General features: G+C 34.7%; 1 protein-coding gene across 1 annotated transcript; it reads right to left on the bottom strand.

Moving 5' to 3' along the window:
* Nucleotides 1-4,399: 4,399 nt before the first annotated feature.
* MNDA (myeloid cell nuclear differentiation antigen) lies at nucleotides 4,400-20,736 on the bottom strand. The gene is made up of 7 exons (XM_025397036.1): nucleotides 20,482-20,736; nucleotides 11,445-11,729; nucleotides 10,456-10,592; nucleotides 9,757-9,924; nucleotides 7,878-8,294; nucleotides 5,990-6,178; nucleotides 4,400-4,716 (listed from the first exon to the last, which is right to left on the bottom strand). Exons 2-7 carry the CDS (start codon nucleotides 11,707-11,709, stop codon nucleotides 4,669-4,671), a joined length of 1,224 nt encoding a protein of 407 aa, XP_025252821.1. The 5' UTR covers nucleotides 11,710-11,729; nucleotides 20,482-20,736; the 3' UTR covers nucleotides 4,400-4,668.
* Between the last annotated feature and the right edge of the window lie 90 nt (nucleotides 20,737-20,826).

Genomic DNA, 20,826 nt, shown 5'->3' with positions numbered 1-20,826 from the left:
CTATCTCCTTCAGTTCTGCTCTGATCTTAGTTATTTCTTGCCTTCTGCTAGCTTTGGAATGTGTTTGCTCTTGCTTCTCTAGTTCTTTTAATTGCGATGTTAGAGTGTCAATTTTTGATCTTTCCTGCTTTCTCTTGTGGGCATTTAGTGCTATAAATCTCCCTCTACACACTGCTTTAAATGTGTCCCAGAGATTCTGGTATGTTGTATCTTTGTTCTCATTGGTTTCAAAGAACATCTTTATTTCTGCCTTCATTTTGTTATGTACCCAGTAGTCATTCAGGAGCAGGTTGTTCAGTTTCCATGTAGTTGAGCGGTTTTGATTGAGTTTCTTAGTCCTGAGTTCTAGTTTGATTGCACTGTGGTCTGAGAGACAGTTTGTTATAATTTCTGTTCTTGTACATTTGCTGAGGAGTGCTTTACTTCCAATTATATGGTCAATTTTGGAGTAAGTATGATTATTTGTTATAATTTTTATGCTGATAATTATCATATATGAATAGAGTTTATATACAAATAATTCTTTTCTAATCTTTATTTATTTTATTTATTGTTATACTAAAGAACTTCAGATACATGGTAGAATAGAAGTGAAGTGATCATCCACCTTTCTCTGTTGTTGTTTCTGATCCTAAAGGGCAAGAATGTAGTCTTTCATCAATATTAATTAACTTTATTTGTTGCTACCGTTGTGAGGTAGTGAGCATAGTACTCAATAGGTAGTTTTTCAATCCACATCCCCCTGCCAGTACTCCACAGTGCCTTTTATTCCCACTTGTATGTCCATGTGCACTCCGTGCTTAGCTCCCACTTGTGAGAACATGCAGTATTTGATTTTCACTTCCTGCCTCAATTTGCTTAGGATAATGGCCTCCAGCTCCATCTATGTTGCTTCAAAGGACATGGTCTTATTCTTTTTTATGGCTTCATAATACTGCATGGTATATATGTACTATATTTTATTTATCCAGTCCACAACTGATGGGAATCTAAGTTGATTCCATGTCCTTGCTATTGTAAATAGCGTGGTAGTGAACATACAAGTGCACATGTCTTTTTGGTATAATGACCTTATTTTCCTTTGAATATATACCCAGTAATGAAATTGTTGTGTTGAATGGTAGTTCTGTTTTAAGTTATTTGAGAAATCTCCAAACTGCTTTCCACAGTGGTTGAACTAATTTACATCCCCGCCACCACTCTACAAGCATTCTCTTTTCTCCTCAGCTTTGCCAGTGTCTGTTGCTTTTTGGCTTTTTAATAATCATCATTCTGATTGGTGTGAGAGTATCTCCTTGTGGTTTTAATTTGCATTTCTCTGAGAAGTAGTGATGATGAGCATTATTTCATATGTTTGTTGGCTACTCATATGTCTTCTTTTGATAAGTGACTATTCATGTCCTTTGCCCATTTTTTATTGGAGTTATTTGTTTTTTGCTTGTTATTTTAAGTTCCTTATAGATTCTGGATATTAGATCTTTGTCAGATGCATAGTTTGTGAATATTTTTTTCCCATTCTGTAGATTCTCTGTTTACTCTTTTGATAGTTTCTTTTGCTTCATAGAACCTCTTTAGTTTAATTAGGTCCTACTTGTCATTTTATGTTTTTGTTACAATTGCTTTTAGGAACTTAATCTAAATTTTTTTTCAAGGTGGATGTTGAGAGGGGTATTTCTTGGGGTTTCTTCTAGGATATTTGTAGTTTGAAGCCTTACATTGAAATCTTTAATCCATCTTGAGTTAATTTATATATGGTGAAAGGTAAGGGTCTAGTTTCATTGTTCTGCATATGATTAGTCAGTTACTGAATTTACTGAATAGAGAGTTCACTTATTGAGTAAAGAGTTCTTTCCCTCTTGCTTGTTTTTGTCCACCTTGTCAAATATCAGATAGTTATATGTGTTCAGCTTTATTTCAGAATTTTCTATTCTCCTCCGTTGGTCTGTGTCTGTTTTTGCACCAATACCATGCAGTTTTGCTGACTGTAGTCTTACAGTGTAGTTTGAAGTTGGGTAATGTAATGCCTCCAATTTTGTTCTTTTTACTTAGGATTGCTTTGGTTATTTGGGCTCTTTTTTGGTTCCATATAAATCTTAAAATAGGCATTTTCTAATTCTGTGAAGAATGACATTGGTAGTTTAATAGGAATAGCATTAACCCTGTAATGACTTGCTTTGGGCAGTATAGTAATTTCAACAATATTGATTCTCCCAATGCATGAGCATGGAACAGTTTTTCATTTATTTCTGTCATCTCTGATTTCTTTCAGCAGTTCTGTGTAGTTCTTGTAGAGATCTTTCACCTCCCTGGTTAGCTGTATTCCCAGATATTTCCTTGTCTTTGTGGCTATTGTAAGTGGGACTATGTTCTTGATTTGACTCTTAACCTGGGTATTATTGGTGTATAGAAATGCTACTAATTTTTGTATGTTAATTTTGTATCCTGAAACCTTACTAAAATATTTTATCAGTTTTAGTAGCATTTTGACATAGTCTCTAGAATTTTCTAAGTATAGAATCATATCATCAGCAAAGAGAGATAATTTGAATTCTTCTTTTCTTATTTAGATACCTTTTACGTCTCTCTCTTGCCTGATTGCTCTGGCTAGGACTTCTATTACTAGGTTGAATAGAAGTAGTAAGGCTGGGCATCCTTGTCTTGTTCCTAATTTTAGTGGAAACACTTTCAACTTTTTATCATTGAGTGTGATGTTAGCTATGCACTTGTGATAATTGGCCTTTATTGTGTTGAAGCACACATTCCTTCTTTATCTAATTTGTTGATAAGTTTTATCATGAAAGGATGTTGAATTTTGTCAAATGCTTTTTTTGCACTGATTGAGATGATCATATGTTTCTTGTCCTTCATTCTGCTAACATACATTATGTATCAGATTGACTGATTTTCATATGATGAATGATCCTTATAACTCAAGGATAGATCCCACTTTATCATAGTGTATAATCCTCTTAATGTGCTGTTGAATTTGGTTTCCTAGTATTGAGGATTTTTTTCACCTATGATCATAAGGTATGCTAGCCTATATATATTTTTTCTTGTAGTGTTCTTGTGTAGCCTTGCTGTCAGGGTATTGCTGACTTAAAAGAGTGTGAAAGTGTTCCCTCCTCTGATTTTTTTGAAATAATTTGTGAAAAGTTGGAGTCAATAATTCTGTAAATGTTTGGTAGAATTCATCTGTGACGTGATCAGATTCTTGGCTTTTTGTTGTTGGAAGTTTCTTGATGACTGATTTAATCTCCTTGTTTGTCATTTGTTTTTTTTTGGAGGGGGGGGGGAGTGTTCTGTTTCTTCTTAATTCAGTCTTTGTAGGTTTGCCCTTAATTTGTGTTTCCTTTTTCAGTTCCCTGAGGCATTTAGTTGTTTACTTGAGAGCTTTCTTTTTTAAGGTAAATGCTTATAACTATAAATTTTCCTCTTAGAACTCCTTTTGCTGTATCACATACATTTTAGTACATTGTGGTTTCATTTTGTCTCATTTTTTAAATTACCCTTTTAATTTCTTCTTTGATCCATTGACTATACAGGAGCATGTTTTTAAATTTTCACATATATGCCAGTTTTCCAGTTGTTTATTTGCTATATAATTAGGTTAATATAGGTTAATTCTATAATAATCAGAAAAGATGCTTATTATAATTTTATTCTTCTGGAATTCATTAAGACTTGTTTTGTGACCTAGAATATGACATGTTGTGGACAATGCTCCATGCATACTTGAGGCAAATGTGTATTTTGATGTTGTTGTGTAGAATGTTCTGTTTATATCTGTTAGGTCCATTGGTGTATTGAGTTGTTGATGTCTGCTATTTTCTTATTGAATAACTGCCTGGATAATCTCTTCATTATTGTGAGTACTGAAGTCTCTTACTATTACATTGCTGTATATTTCTTCCCTCAGATCTGTCAATGTTTGTTTTATGTTTTTAGTTGCTCTGATTTTGAATATATATGTAGATGTATCTACAAATCAGATAAATGGAATATGATGGATATGATAATCCACACCAACTAAGGAGGGCAAGTGTCTTGCATATATTGGTACCTTTATGCAAATCACCAGTGTTGTCCCCTTCAGAGAAACCAATTACCCCATCGGCCCTCTTCTGGAGGACATAATTGCATAAAGGAATCCTTTCCTCTAGATCTATTACTTCCCTAGGCCACAGTGTTTGTTCATTTAAGCATGGGCTATATAAATTTAGTCACAGCCTTTATTGGGGCCTTATCCTCTGGAGATCACAATATAGACTCCAGTGTGGATAAGGCCCCATGAGTCTCTCCCCATCTCTAGAATGTGCTTCACAGTGTACAAAGTGCTCAGCCTCAAGCAGCTCACTACTGACCTTAAGAGAACATATACAAGACTTTGGGAAAATAATGTCCTTCAAAAAAAGATATTTTATTTTTTACCTTATGAAAGTCATAAATGCAAAATGTAATATCTAAAAAAATACAGAAGAGTATAAGAAGAAAATTTTATTCCAGAAAGCAACCTAATCTATAACTCAGATATAAAAGCTCTTAATATGCTACAGTGTATCTACTGAATCCATTATTTAAACGAATTGCTGAAATTTAGAAAACCACAGTTATTAACAACTTAATTTTTTAAGCAGAAATTATTTGTTGCATTTCAGCTTGCATATTTCAATTAACATTCATTGATCCTTCCTTGTTTTTCTTGGCCTTGATGACCTTTAAAGAGAGATAAGAAAGACATAATGAGACCCTACATACTGAAATGAAGCTCTGCTTATGGTTCTCTTTTCACCTGCATGTCTTTTCTTCCCATTGGCTACATTATTCTCTTTCTACCCTATGAAAGCTCATTAGTCACAAAGTTATGAAGATCTACCTTCAAAAAACTCATTTTCCTCCCATTAACTAATCCCTTTGTCTTTTTCCTTCCTGAATAGATTTTTGAAATAAACTTCTGTGGTATCCTGGTTAACCAGGTGCCCAATTTTTTAAAAGTTTAGATTTGTAACATTTGCAGAGTCTGGTGGTATACATATTTTTCACATGGCTGATTTCAAACTACCACATGTTTAACAAGCAGTGCATACAATTCCTGAATTTCCAACAATAAGCTGTGTTCAGTAAGGATAGGAGTGAACTCCAGCACACTACTTCTAGTAGATATCTCTGCCCCAAGCCTAATTGCTCTGTAATGCAACTCCATAGATACCAGAATATTTTTTGCTAAAATGTCAAAGTGATCAGGCATTCTTCTGCATAATTTTGTTTCAATTTTTCATGTATTTTCAACAATAAAGTTCCCATTAATTTACTTTTGTAAAAGCCACACTCCTGTTTCTTTTTTATCTTTGGGCCTCAGTAGTCCCTTTTCTTTTTTTTAATCTTTGGGTCCCAGAGTCTTCTGCATCTACTGAATTTCAGTTGCACGGAACTCATTTTGCTGTGTCACGCTTTTGGAATTTTCATGTATCATTTCCTTTGCCCAAAAGTCCCTCTAGTGTCTTTACCTTCCTAAAAAAAATACTATCTCCCACAGTTCAGTTTATTATGATGTGCCAGGCTGTGAGATAATTAATATGTATGCAGTGTTTGAATGTTTAAACCATTCCAATGAAGTGGAGACTTCCATTATTTTAGAGGACCAATTAAACTATTTCTCCAGTATCAGCCAACTAGTGCTTGTTAAAGGCAGGATTCAAATCAGATCTGTCTCATTCAAAGCCCTTGCTCTTAAGTCCTATGTTCCCTGTCCCTAGACACATCTTTAAATCAATTAACACTAGTATTATATCCTTTCTACAGCTGTATGAATGCCTTTACCTTAATATCCTTTTGAAAATCCTCCAGTTACAAATGCAAGGGCATTGTTTAGGTTCTCCTTTCACTCGCTGGACTCTCTGAGTAATACATGAGGAATCTGGTGTTCCCAAAGCCTAAGCCAAATTATTTGCCTCTTTAGCAAACTCATTCTCCTCTATCCAGTTCCCACCTTGATGAAGCTGTGACTTCCACACACCAGTTTCAGCTTGCGGTTAACTGTTCTCAGTTGAAAGCAGAAGAGTCGAAGTTTATCTCCTTTCTCACACTTGATATTGTGCCATTTTCCATTCCCCACTACATCCATGGATCCTGTATTATCTTTTATTTCATAGATTGTGTTCTTCTTGTGTATGCTTTTCTGCAAAAGAAGATTAATATCCTGTTTCTGAGAGGATTATTAGTATCGTATACATGAGAAAGAGCCTCATGACAAAGTTAATGCAATATGCACGAGAGGAATGACAGGTACAGATCATACATGTGGCTTGGCCTGCCATCTCACAGGGGCCATCTTTTATTATCCAACAACAAGGTATTTTTCTTCCTGCAATTTTACACCAATAAATATTTCCCTCTTTTTCTCCTGCTACCACGTTCAGATCAGCTGAGAGTAAATAAAGCACCTAGATATAGAGGAATCAAAAATTCCTATAGGACTTCTTGGCTTATGGTCCTGTGGAAAACCAAATGTATGCTTTCTACAATTATTCAGTCAGTAGATTATGAGGAATTTCACTTTATTATTATTTTAATTTTTTTAAAATTTCAATAGCTTTTGGGGTACAAATGGTTTTGGGTCACATGGGTTAATTATATAGTGGTGAATTCTGAGATTTTAGTGCACCCATCACCCAAGTAGTATACATTGTACCCAATATATAGTTTTGTATCCCTCACCTCCCTCCCAGTCTCCCCCTTCTGAGTCTTGAAAGTTTAGTATATCACTCTGTATGCCTTTGTGTACTCATAGCTTAGCTTCCCCTTATCAGTGAGAACATACAAAATTTGGTTTTCCACTCCTGAGTTACTTTGGATTATGAGGAATTTTAAAGGAAAAAACGTCTATGACACAATCATTCATTCTTTTTCAGCCTTCCTCATTACTCATTCTTTTCCAGTATCTTGTCCCCATTGACCTAGATCCCTCCATTCATACTCTGTAGTTTCTCACACACTATTACTCATCAATTCTGTAATTGTATTTATAAGCAAGATCTCTTAAAGACAGTGTGAGAAAATGTGGAGGTAAATTTAAGGGGCTATCTTGGAAGACATGTATATAGGGTTATAAAGCAGTCAATCATATAAAATGTTAGTTGAGTTCATAGAAGTGTGTGATGTTTCAGAGCGGAGAAAGGGATGGAATGCATTGTCCTAACTAGCATCTTGAATTTGGACATGGACATATCAATAAAACTCTGTGCCTTGTAATTATTTTTTTTTGTAAATAATATGATGAGATTGCCTTATCCTCTAAGTATCATGGAATTCAATATTTCTCAGTTGTTCAATGCTGTCTTCATAAATAAATGAATAAATAAATAAGACAGAAGAGCAACAGCACAAATGTTTAGATTGTATGGATAGTTGTTGAATGTATTTGCATTTATGAGCATACCAGCCAATCTACTTATTACTCCAAATATATGTCACAACCAGAGTTCAACCTTAGTAGCATGATTCATTATTTAAAATAAATTTATCAAAATTCAAAGTAAAATTATCAGCGCTTATTGGGATGGAGCAGAAAGAGATGATGTTATTAGCCTGCTCCCGTTGATTTGGACCCTGTATTGTCCTCTAGTTTATTGTGGCTGACAACAGATTATTACTGCTAATATTTCTTGGTAACTCTTTTTCAAAGTCCCTACATTTACTTTGGCGTAAGAAAGTTAATAGGTCACTTAGTCCTATTTCCTATTTTGTGGGAAAACTTCATCAGTATCTCTAGTCAATATAAATTATTGTGTTCCAATATTGAGGCAGTTAGCAAAGTCTGACAAGACATTTAGTTCCAGGTAATGGTAGAGAAAATTAAAACAAAATTAAGGGATTACCTTTTGCAACATAAACAACCCATACACCATTGTTCCAGATGCTTGCTTGTAAAGTTGACTGATCTTGGGAGTTTTATTTGCTATTTCGATAATTCTGTTTGGGACTTCAAAGTTTTGATCAAAGTCAGACACAGATGATGCTTCCTTTATTTCCATTACTCCTTTACATTCAGAGTAATCAGATATGGTAATGACCTTCTTCCTTATGAATTTCTCTTTCAAGCTGATGTCGAAGACTTTCACATGGAAATACTGAGTCTTACTGGCCACTGTAGCATGAAACATTGTGCTTTTCCCATGTTCTGGGGACTCATATTTAAATGGTGCTGTTGCTTTCAGTACCATCACTGTCACTGGGTCCTTTTGGGGAACATTTCTTCTGGTATCCACCTGACATTGGGCCTGGGTTTGCTGATTCTGTGTTGGGCAGACACAAGAAAACAAACTTAAAACTTTGAGCAGGAGGTCGGACGCGGTGGCTCACGCCTGTAATCAATCCCAGCACTTTGGGAGGCCGAGGTGGGTGGATCACGAGGTCAGGAGATCAAGACCACCCTGATTAACACCGTGAAACCCCGTCTCTACTAAAAATACAAAAAAATTAGCCGGGCATAGTGGCGGGCCTCTGTAGTCCCAGCTACTCGGGAGGCAGAGGCAGGAGAATGGCGTGAACCCGGGAGGCGGAGTTTGCAGTGAGCCGAGATCACGCCACTGCACTCCAGCCTGGGCGACAGAGCAACACTCCGTCTCAAAAACAAACAAAACAAAACAAACAAGAAAACAAAACAAAACGAAACAAAAAACTTTGAACAGGAATACAAAGTCACTCTGCACGAGTGACTCTGCAGAGCTTTTGACCCAACAACTTTCACAGATACGTGGAGCTGGGGGCTAGGCTAGACAGGGATTGCTGAACTGAAAGGAAAGGCACATGAGCTGGTATAGTTTAGCTAGTGAAAGTCTAAGGTAGCAGACAACGGGCTTGGAAATTAAATCACCCTCATTGACTCAGAATAATCTTCCTGAGGCAAAGCATGATTATCTGCATGAACAATCTAGAGCAGCAGATGATGAAAGCATTATTGTGAAGAAACTTTAAAGAAAGATTAGAATATAATAACAAATCCAAATATCTCCTCTACCTACTTAAATTATCAAAGACAATCAACAAAGTGAAAACAACTTGGATAGCATTAAAAATGAAGAACCATGCCCACCACAAGCCTCAAACATCATTAGATGTTCTAATGATCAAACATTCATTAGAAATTCTAATGATCACTAGTGTACTCTACCATTCTGAGGACCCAACTCCTTTGTTTCTTCCCAAGAAACAGAGCTGTTACAAGTGGAAAGACTTGGCCTGGCTCAGCATATAAGTAGTCTCAGGTAGAGGATTTCTGGTTAGAGCTATGTCCTTGACAGCATTTCACAGTGGCTAGAACGCTAACAATAATGAAAAAAGGACAAGTTTGTTTATCTCCTGTCCTCTCCCCACAGTGGCCTGGCCTATTTGAGTTGCAGCAGAATACTTTTCTGAAGAGAACGTTGCCAGATCTGTACTAGGAAGTGTGGGGAGCAAAGATGAGCCATGGACTTGTATGTACTAGTACTAGAAGCCAAGCTACTTACCTGCACAGACCAGAAATGCTTAGTGGTCTGTCTTGGTGTTTTACACACAGTGATCGCCTGTGGGTAATTGGACTTTACTTGCATGTGGCTTCTCACCAATGTAAACAAGTTATCATAATATAGAAAACAGTTTTCCCTCAGCAAATCAGTAACATGAAGAGTTATGCATGAGAGTAACAATAGTAACAGTGGAATGCACTGTGACTGGGTTAAAAAAAATGGAGAAGAGGACCAGGAAAGAGTGTACCTGAGCAAATGAAGTGTTGGATGGAGTTGATGATGAGGTATGGGGTAATGGGGGATGATCCGTGGCTGCAGATGTGCTGGCTCCTGAGGGACGTGGGGGCTCACTCTGCTCCTGGGGCACCTTATTCCTTTTGGCTTCAGTCTTTCCTTTGTTCAGAGTTTTTCTTTTCTGAAAGCAGTTTAATTTTCCTGTTAATGGGGTTTAGTATGAAAAGAAGCAGAGCAAGTTTTCATTACAACGTAGTAAGTTCTATTTATATTGGATGGGATGTCCTTGGAAACCCCAGGGAATTACAACCTCTCACTTGAAGATATGGACAATAGATAATATTGGGTGTGGATTGTTGCACTAAAAAAGAGATAGATGATTTCAACAGATGCATTACTGTTATCGCCACTGTGGTGTGATGAGAAGAGCACTGGACTTGGAATGAGAAAATCTAGATTTGTGTAAGGATGGGCAAGATGTATATTAAATATGATTATTACCACATTTTTATAATGCAGATGATAATATATTTATGTCACAGAAATTTTTTACTACATTTTTATGATGCCTAACTCTTTACCCATCACAAAGATGATCCATAATTACTAATTTGGTAAATCTAAGCTGTGTTGAGATATTAGTGAAGAGCCATGTGCCATAGCAGAGTATCTTCTGTGGGACTTCAATCCTGCTCCTCTTTCTCAAGCTTACCTGAGCTACAGGAATCCTCTCTCCTACTTCAGATGTCAGTGTGTTTCTTGCGGTGGGTGCAGGTGCCACAAGACCCACTTCTTCCTGGTTTATTTTTTTCATTAGAACTACTCCTTGTGCTTTCATTTTCCTAGCAACTGACAAAACAAAAGAAAAAGGGCACAATAGGCCTAGACTGGAATAGCTTATCTAAGACAGCTAAAGCAGTTTCAATATTACCTGCTGTCAGCTCCTGCATGAGAGTTCGGATTTGCCTGTTACCTCTACTACATTAACCCAGCCTGGCTGCTAGGAGGCCAACAGTAGCATGGTAGGCATAGGCACTGTCTCATTCTCCTCAGTGCTTTCCTCACTCCTCCCCTGTGCAGTGAGAACGTGCTTCCTGTCCTGTGAACTCCATGTGCCTCAGTCAACCTTTTCTCAGTCTTGTTCTCCTACCATTTATTTTAACTATCTAAGGTCATGATGCTGACAGGCTGGTCATGTTCTGTGCAATATCTGTTCAAATGACAGAAATATGACCTGAAAGGAAATATGATCTGAATTGTAATGTGGCAAAGTGCTAATATTGGCTTTTGAATTAAAAAAAATAGTGATTTATATTAAGTGGAGAAATTCTATACTTCTCTTAATAGAACTATTTGCTGTGCAAATTGGTTAAATATAAATATTTCAAATAAAATGCATTTTAAAAAGTAGCTTTTTTTTCCTGACATTTCTAATTTACTGAAACCCTCATCCTCTCATAAATCCCTGTCTTTGATTTTTTATCCATACCCCAAATACATTCTTCTAAATCTATCGATCTCTTTTATATGAAACAGAATGTTCTAAATTGCCAACTGGTCAGTCTCTGAGGTGCCAACATCCCCATGACTGCTGAGTTATAAATTGGGAAAGGGATGTACCAGCTATGACCAAGGTGGGGTTCTACTCAAGACTGGGGAGACTCAAGGCAGAGTAGCCATGTGCAAGGTTTTCCCTATTACCTTTTGACCTCTCTTTTCGAAGATTGTTGACAAGGTTTTTAAGTGGTGGCATGTCTTTGGCCAGTTCTATTAGTTTGTCTACACAGGCAACACCTTGGAACTTTTTTTCCATCAAATCTGAAATCTTAATTCTGTTGTATTCCTCTTGCATTTTTGTAGTTAGTCCTAAATCATAGGCCAGTAAGGACTTAATTATTATAAAATGATACTCATCCATGAGCTCGAATCCTTTCAGCAAAAGAATTTTCTTGTATTCATTCGCCATTTCTGAAGTTATAGCTTGGCCTATAAAGTAAAAATGACACACAACATTACATATTTATGCAGACAATTTTAAAAAATGAGATATGCTTTTGTGAGTGAGTGTCCCAGGACAAAATGTTGTCCTTGGATGTGTATAAGAAAAAGGAACTAAGTTACCAGCTGTGTCACTGTGAACAATGGATCAAGACTTGCTTTATTAGGGGGTTCAGTGAAGTTCTTCCCTTTTAATGTTGGTTGTTGAGTTGGGTCAGAGGTGTGTGTGGTGAAATGATGTTTGGAAACAGGTAATCGTTGCAGTGTTTATAGTATGGGTTTTGTGGTGTCAAAGTCCCTGGTTCCCCTTCTGATACTTTACTGGGGCCTCAGCCTATCCTTCAATGCCTACCTCTTGGTTCCTGACTCTTCCCATACCCACTATGACCAAAGTGGCCTAAGTATAAATGGGCTGCAGCTACTTACCTTATATGAACAAACTTCTGCCACAGCACTACACTTCTGAGTAGTGAAATGGACTCTAGACCTTCTTGGCTCTCCCTAGTCGGCTCTCATTAGCATTTTGTCTCCCTGGGACTTATTCTCTGTGTCTCATGCATCTACAAAATTATCATTTTACTGTCCTCCTAACTGTTCTCTAGTGTAGAATTGCAGCATTTATTTTTTGTCCATTTGTTTTTTACAGTCAATTATTTACCTCCAACTAGTCTTACTTTTACTAAAAGATTTCTGTCAGACAACCAAGTAGGTTTCTTTATGGATAAAGGCACGACTCTATTTTTCCTGAAATCCTTCAATGAGTTTTGATTTTTATTAGTATAAATTTCCACTCAGCATGACCTGAAAGGCCTTGAATAAACTATATCTTTCTTTGTGTATGTGTCTGTTACTTTTGAATTTCTTACATCTTATGCTCTAGTAATATACAATATGTCATTCCTTTTCAGGTCTTCTCACTGTTAATTCCCTTCCCGCTACCTGGGAAAGCATTCCCACTTTTCTTCCTCTGAATACTTCCTTAGAGTTTTTAATGCTTAATTGAGGCTTTATCTTCTGGGAGCTGTTGTGGTCCCAGTCTCACGAATGTGTGCCTCTATAACCCTTTGTGTACTACCTAAGGGTATTCAGTTCTTAATGTATATTCCAATTTTCTATTTAAATTTGTGGGTGTTCCTTTAGGTTGGTGACCATATGTTTGTGCAACTTTTCTATAATTAGAGTGTTCTAATTCTTAGGGCTGTAAATTGTTCTCTTTTGGGAGATAATGAGTGTTCCTGTGTTCAAACCTATCAAATAAAGAAAAATTTCACACGTGGGTACATACAGTAAAGCCAAAGAATATTAAAAGCAAAATGATAAAATCTTCCAGAAATACTGAGTAGAGCACCTACAAAGATTAAATACTCTGATTGAATAGTCTGTAGCAGGTTAAGAAAGTAATTTTTACATAGTATTGATCCATAATTATATATCTGCAATTTTACAACCTAAAAAGAAGCAGAAGGATGAAAAGATTTGGGGGGTTTCAGGGCTTGGGAAGGGATGAGAGTTAGCAGGGAAGTGTGGTAGCAAAATCACTTTGCAAATTAGAAATATGATGTAAAGTAATACGTGGCTGATATGGCTTGGCTATGTCCCAACCCAAATCTCATCTTGAATTGCAGTTCCCAGAATCCCTATGTGTCATGGGAGGGACCAAGTAGAGGTAATTGAATCATGGGGGTGTTTTCCCCATGATGTTCTTGTGATAGTGAGCAAGTTCTCATGAGATCTATGGTTTTATAAACATCAGGCATTTCCCCTGCTAGCACTCATTCTCTCTCCTGCCACCCTGTGAAGAGGTGCCTTCCATCAAGATTGTAAGTTTCCTTAGGCCTCCCCAGCCATGCAGAACTGTGAGTCAATTAAATCTCTTTTCTTTATAAATTACTCAGTCTCAGGTATTTCTTCATAGCAGCATGAGAAGGAACTAATACGGTGGTTATTTTTAATCTCCCTTATTCATCTCACTTTAATGTGTATAATGACATGGTTTGTTGAAGAACTCTTAATGTATTTGACATTAGGATGTTGATATTACCTCTACTGGGACAATTGCAATGCCTACATACAATGTATGCATTAAGTAGTCTTTCTAAAATCCCCCCCCCCCGAGTAAATGAATTAAAAATCAGAGTTGTCCCAGGAGTTTCAAGTGAAGTGCTGTGAATCAGTTTTCAAGCAAAAATATTTTTCAAACTAAAATTTTGTAACTGGTCAAAATGTTATTTGAACGTTATGGTTTAAAAAATTATTCTCTTGTTTACGGAGAGGGACATTAGCAAGATTACAGACAAGGAAGTTCCAGACTTTCATTATGTCATGGAAACACCAAATAAATAACAATTTATGAACCAAACTAATGTTTTCAGCTGTTAAGAAGTGGTTGCAAAAAAAGACATTCCAAACCAAGATTAAGCCACACTCAAAATAGTAGAAAACTTCTAGGTGTTTTTCTTTGTCCCTGTTTAACTTTCTCCCTTGAACGGTGTGATGTGATCAGGAGAAAACTTCCTAATTCCTCATTCCTCCTCTGGAATAGAAGGAAAAGTGTGGAACTGCTTTGCAACATTATGGCTTCTCTGGAGGTTCCTTGAGGGACTAGTATCTGCTTCACATGACTTGGAGCATTGATGGAAATGGTGACATAGTTTAAATGTCAGATTTGAGGCTGCAAAAGGTAGCGGTGGGTGCTCCAGCTTGTGAGAGCTGCATGGGATCTGCTACTCCCTGGGTGCCAGAAGGCAAGAGATTATGGATAGAGGAATACAATAGAACATCTAAGGTTACAAAAAGAGGCAGGTGTGGCTCTTAGGGAAATTATGGCTTAAAAGCAGTGTGTATATGAGAGAATTACAAAAAAAAATGCATACACATAAGCCCAGGCAAGACACACGTCCATATAGGCCTCAGATAACATTTAGATTTCATACTTAGATGAAGAGTGAAAGTCCTCCCCTGAATGATGCCATTTAATAATGGTTGAGAGGGGGCTGTTTTTACAAATGTCCAGTTTTCAACAAAAAGTGTGAAACAGAAAGAAACAGGTAAACATGGTCAATTTAAAAGAAAAAAATGAATCTCCAAAATCTTTCTCTAAAGAAACAGAGCACTCAGACTTTCTTGTTAAAGACTAAAGCAGAACTCTTAAATATGATCAATGAGTTAAAGGAAAATATGTACAGACAACTAAATAAAATCAGGAAAATGGTTAATAAAATGAGAATATACAAAAAAATAGAAATTACCAGAAAAAAACCCATAAATTCTGAAGCTGAAAAACAAATTGACTGCATTGTAAAATTCACTAGAGGTTTTCCTCAGCCTACACCAATAGACAGAAGAATCGGTTACCTTGAAGACAGGTCATGTGTAATTATCAAGACTGAAGAACAAAATTTTTTAAAAGATATAAAGGAAAGTGAACAGAACTTATAAATGACTTACAGTACATCATCAAGTAGGACAATATATGCATTATGTAAGTCTAAAAAGGTGATGAAAAAGAGAAAGGAATAACAAAATTACTTGAGTAAATAAGGACTGAAAATTTTCCAAATTTGAGAAAAGACAAAATGTACAGATATAAGAAACCAAACAAGCTGCAACTATGATAAACTCAAAGAAATTTACACTATGACACATTATTATCAAATTACCAACTCTCAAAGACAAAAACAAAATCATTTTAAAAGTATCAAGAAAAAGGTCACTCATTATATACAAGAAATCTTCAATAGAATTATGAGCATATTTGTCAGTAAATACTTTGTAGACCAGAAAGTAGTGGGACAATATATCTCAAGTGTTTAAAGAAAAGTCTGTCCATCAAAAACACTATATCTGGGAAACCTGCTATTCATAAATGAGAGAAATTAAGATATTCCTAGATAAATATAAGCTGAATGATTTCATTACCACTATATCTACCCTAAAAGAAATACTAAAGAGCTTTCTTCAAGCTGAAACACAAGGATGCTAGGCAGTAACTCAAACTCATACAAAAATGTAAGTTCTTCATGAAAGGTAAATATATACATAAATATAAAACATGGCTTTTGCTATTTTGATTTGTAATCACTTTTTATTATTTTATAGGATTTAAAATGTGAAAGCAAAACAATTTATAAATCAATGTCAATTGGTACATATTATATAAATGCAATTTGTAATATTAACATAAAATGTGTGTTGAGGAGCTGTAAAGGAGTAAACATTTCGCATATGATTGAAGTTAAGTTGTTATCAGTTAAAAATAGATTGCTATAACTTTAGAATATCATATGCAACCTGATGATAACCACAAAGATATCTGTAGGATGTACACAAAGGAATAGAAGAACATTAAAATGTTTCACTACAGGAAAAATCAACAAAAAGAAGTCACTGAGAAAGGAGAGACAGAAACCTATTAAGACATACAGAATATAAATGAAAAATGGCAACAGTACGTTCTAAGTTCTTATCAATAATTAGTTCAAATGTAAATGGTTTAAACTTACTAATCAAAAAGCATACTAAAATTACATATATAGATATATCACAATGAATTTAAAAACAGGGGATCCAACTATATGTTGCATACAAGAGGCTCATTTTACAGATCTAAGGACAAGGATAGAAAGTGACAGAATAAAAAATATATTCCATTGAAATATTAAATAAGAGAGCAGAGTTTGCTATGCTAGTATCAGATAAAATAAAAATAACAGTCAAACAGTGTTATAAGAGACAAAGATTATTACATAATGTTAAAAAGGCCAATTCACCTACAAGATATAAAAATTAGAAACACACATGCACAAAACATCAGAGCTCCTAATATATGAAACATTTACAGAATTGAAGGGAGAAATAGACAGCTCTAAAGTAGTAGTAAGAGACTTTAATGTTCCACTTTCAATAATAGATAGAACAACCTGACAAGAAAATTAGGAAAAAATAAATATCGAAAAACATTATAGACCACTTATAGACCAATTGTATCTAACAGATATATCCAAAACAGTAAAGCCAACAACAGTGGAATACACAGTTTTCACACGAACATATGGAACACTGTCCCAAAATATACTACAAATTAGGACACCAAACAAGTGTTAATAAATGTTAAATGTTTGAAATCATACAGAGTATATTTTTTATCATAATGGAATAAACGTAGAAATCAACAGAAAGAAAACTAGAAAATTCATGATCATGTTAAAATAAACAACACAAACAATGAAACATGTACAAAGAGTCACAAGTCAAATTTAAATCTATATTTAGAGAAATTATATGAAAACACAACATATTTCATTAAATGCAGAGAATATGGTGATGAGGGTAATTTGAAGATTTAAACAACTACATTTACAAAGAAGAAGACTCTCAAATCAATAATCTGACTTTACACCATAAAGAACTTAAAAAAGTAGAACTAAACCTAAAGCCATCAAAAGGAAGGAAAAAAGAAAAATTAGAGGTAAAATTGAGATTAGAAAAATACTAAAGAAAACCAATAAAAACAAGAGTTGATTCTCTGAAAATCTGAATAATACTGACAGAACTTTAACTGAATTAACATAGAAAAAAAAAGAGAATCAAATAATAAAATCAGAAACTAAAAAGAGAACATTACAACAGATTTCACAGAAATAAAAATTATAAGAGAATACTTTGAACAATTGTATATCAATAGGTGGGATAACCTAAATGAAATGGATAAACGGATAAATTATTAGAAAAATACAACCCGCAAATTTTGAATCATAAAGAAACAGAAAATCTGAACAGTCATTATGACCAGTCAGGAGACTGAATCAGAAGTCAGAAACCTCTCAGTAAAGAAAAGTCCAGACTAAGTGGTTTTACTGGCAAATTCCACCAAATATTTAAAGAAGAATTAAGACCAAAATTCTTCAAAGTCTTTCAAAATTTGCAAAGGAGGGAACACTTCCAAACTCATTGTATAACTCAGCATTACTCTAATGCAAAGCCAGACAGAGGAGAAAATTACTTCAACACAGTAAAGTCTATATACAAAAACACCATAGCTAACATTATTCCCAATGTAAGAGACTGAAAACATTTCTTTTGCTCCTGAAAGATCAGGAAAAAGACAAGGATGAATTTTTGTTCACTTCTGTTTGAGATAGTACTGAAAGTTTAACACACCCCCTACCCCAAACAATAGACAAGAAATGGAAAATATAAAATATCTAAATAACAAAGAAAAAAGGTAAATTAAAAATTTAAAAACTCTAACCCTTCATATATGTTTAATCATACAGTTTTGTGCATGTATGTTTTTAATTGTTATATCTCATTGTGGTTTCTATGGGTTTGATTTGCATTTTTCTAAAGATTATTGCTGTTGAACATACTCATATGTGCTTATTGGCCATTTGTATAGCACCTTTGAAGAAATGTGTATTCAAGTCCTATATTCCCAAAATAAGTGAAAGTGTGATCTCAAATAAATGTATGTACATATATGTTCATTGCAGCATTAATCACAACAGAAAAATGTGAAAGTAATACACGTGTCCTTCAATGGATGAATGAATAAAAAGAAATATGGTTTCTTATGTATTTTATGGTAAATACATAAAATGGAATATTATTCTACCCTAGGAAGAAAGAATATTCTGACATATGATACAGTACAACATGAAGGAACTTTGAGAACATGAAATGAAAAAAGCCAGTCACAAAAAGCACACGTATACTGTATGATTAAACATACATGAAGAGTTAGAGTTTTTAAATGTATACAGACGGAAGGTAGAATGATGTTTGGCAAGTTCTGGAGGAAAGGGAAATGTTGAAATTGTTGGTTAACGGATTTAGAGTTTTAGTTTTGCAAGATGCAAAAGCATTCTGGAGGTTGGTTGCACAACAATATGAATGTATTTAATATTACTGAACTGTACACTTGAAAATGATTAAGATGACACATTTTATGTTACATGTTTCTTAACACAATTAAAAGAAAACAATTATTATTCAAAGCTTTCAGAAGTTTGGCAGTGAAAATATCTATACCCACAGCTCTTTGAGAAGAACTACTCATTATGTAAAGAAATAAATCTAAGAAATGTTGGAGGCCAAAAGGGAAGTAAGATCAAACAAATACTTTAATTAGTGTTTTTACTATCTTAAAAATAAGTAAAGCCAGAGTGAAAGAAAAGAAAACAGGAACGATATGAACATACTCTTACAGTTGAAGTTTTATGTTTGGGGGACCAGAAGATGTGAGACTTTGCTAAGGGGCTTGTCTTTAAGGAGAATATAGATTTTTTAAAAATAAGAAACTTGACAAGGAAGGAGAAGAAAGCACAGAATAAGTGCTATAAATTGAAACAAAGCAAGATGGCAAAACCAAGTTAAAATATATACCTTTATAGAATGTGCATATCTGGACTAAACTCATTAACTAAGATGAAAAATTTTCCATTTGTATTAAAAATAAATCCAGTCATATGTTGTTGACAAAATACAAATAAAGTATAAGGTCACTTAAGTTTGAGAAACAGCTGGAAAAAGTTATATTCTTCAAACTTTACCTTAAAGAAAGACATTTTAGGAAAAATAGTGTAGATTAAAATAAGCTTTAGTCAATAAGTATCAGCACATAGTTTCACTACATAATGGTAAAGTATGCAACCTGTAAAAAGATATAATAATTTAAATTATATGTATAATCTGTTATTACTTTAAAAGATAGCATATAGAAATTTTTTTTCTCTCTAAACACACACATAACATATATACTTGGATATACATATTCTATGTAAAAATATATGGTAGAAATCAAAAGAACTACAGTGAGAAATTAACAAAATCACTATTAGAGTTGGCGATTTCACCACCTCTCTGTTACTGAAAGAACAAGGTAAAAAAAATAGCTTAGATTTAGATTTAGATTTTTCAAACATAATTAACAAACTTACTTAAGAAACTTTATCTTACTTAAATAGAATTTGGAATCCAACATTTATAAACTCTTCTCAAATACTCATGAAGTAATTAGGAAACTCTCATTATGTACTAAGCCATAAAAAAGTCAAAATGTATCCAAAAGTAGGTAATATATAATTGATTCTCCCTGTCTTTTTATTATATCTTGCCACAAAAAATGTTACCTATCACTGAGTAAAGCATAGACCATTTGAAAAAGAGAAATACTTCTTCTTACACTTGCTGTAAAACGAAGAATGAAATGAAACTGATTCATGAAAATGTAAAGATTATTTTTGAGTAAAGGCTTGTAAAATTGAGAAATTAATGTGTGCACATGTCTATGCTCTTTAATATAGAGATAAAATCATATAATAGATATTTATGTCCTTGCTTATTTTTTACTAAATATTACTTCATAATAATTTTCTCATGGGACTGTCTTCTCTTTTAACTTAGGCCCAAACCCAGTCACCGAGTTTCCTAGTCATCCTCTAGCCAAGAAAACCAAGTATCTCCTCTAAATATCAATTTATGCCAACAGATACCTAAGAATTAATTTTAAAATTTGCTGTAGACAAAATACATTTTTTTGGTTTATACCCCAATTGTGGTAGGATAAAAGATAACCTATTTTCTACCTAGACAGGTAACGGATTCAGTTCTCAGTTTTCGGAATATGATTGATACAACACTTCTGGTCTCAAGCAGTCCCGTAACTAATTCTCCACTGACATGGTATGGTTATCAACTAGACACCTAGATCTTTCTCTGAAGAACTTCCCAGAAATCTCACCTTAATGGATACTTTTTCCACAATAGTCTTCAGAAATCCTGGAGTCACTGTCTTGTTTAGGACAGGCTCACTGTCCGTAAAGCTTTGGAGAGAGTAAACTGCAGACTATTATAATCTTGTAAAGGGCTGAGAAATGAAAGCTAACAAGGAAAAATGACACTTGTTAGAGCCTCTCTAAATCTTGATTGTAGATGGCCTTCTCACACTGTACTAACTCCTAACTAGAAAGAAGTTACATAATCATGGAACAATTTTGAGGCCACGCCTATCAGCCTTTGTAGCTTTCTATTTCAGATGTCAGAGAAAGTGGTCAGTTCCTCCTTGTAAAAAGTAATCTCAGTCACA

This window comes from Theropithecus gelada, chromosome 1 (genome assembly GCF_003255815.1).
Source record: "Theropithecus gelada isolate Dixy chromosome 1, Tgel_1.0, whole genome shotgun sequence".
In the NCBI taxonomy this organism is placed as follows: domain Eukaryota; kingdom Metazoa; phylum Chordata; class Mammalia; order Primates; family Cercopithecidae; genus Theropithecus; species Theropithecus gelada.
This window is presented reverse-complemented; position numbering and strand designations above follow the sequence as displayed.

Coding starts and splice junctions, on each gene's coding strand:
- MNDA (XM_025397036.1), bottom strand. CDS start 11,709: ATGGCGAATGAATACAAGAAAATTCTTTTGCTGAAAGGATTCGAGCTC. Junction 9,925..10,455: donor AGAGGATTCCTGTAGCTCAG/GTAAGCTTGAGA, acceptor AACTGCTTTCAG/AAAAGAAAAACTCTGAACAA. Junction 6,179..7,877: donor GGTTGTTTATGTTGCAAAAG/GTAATCCCTTAA, acceptor CTTCTTTTGCAG/AAAAGCATACACAAGAAGAA.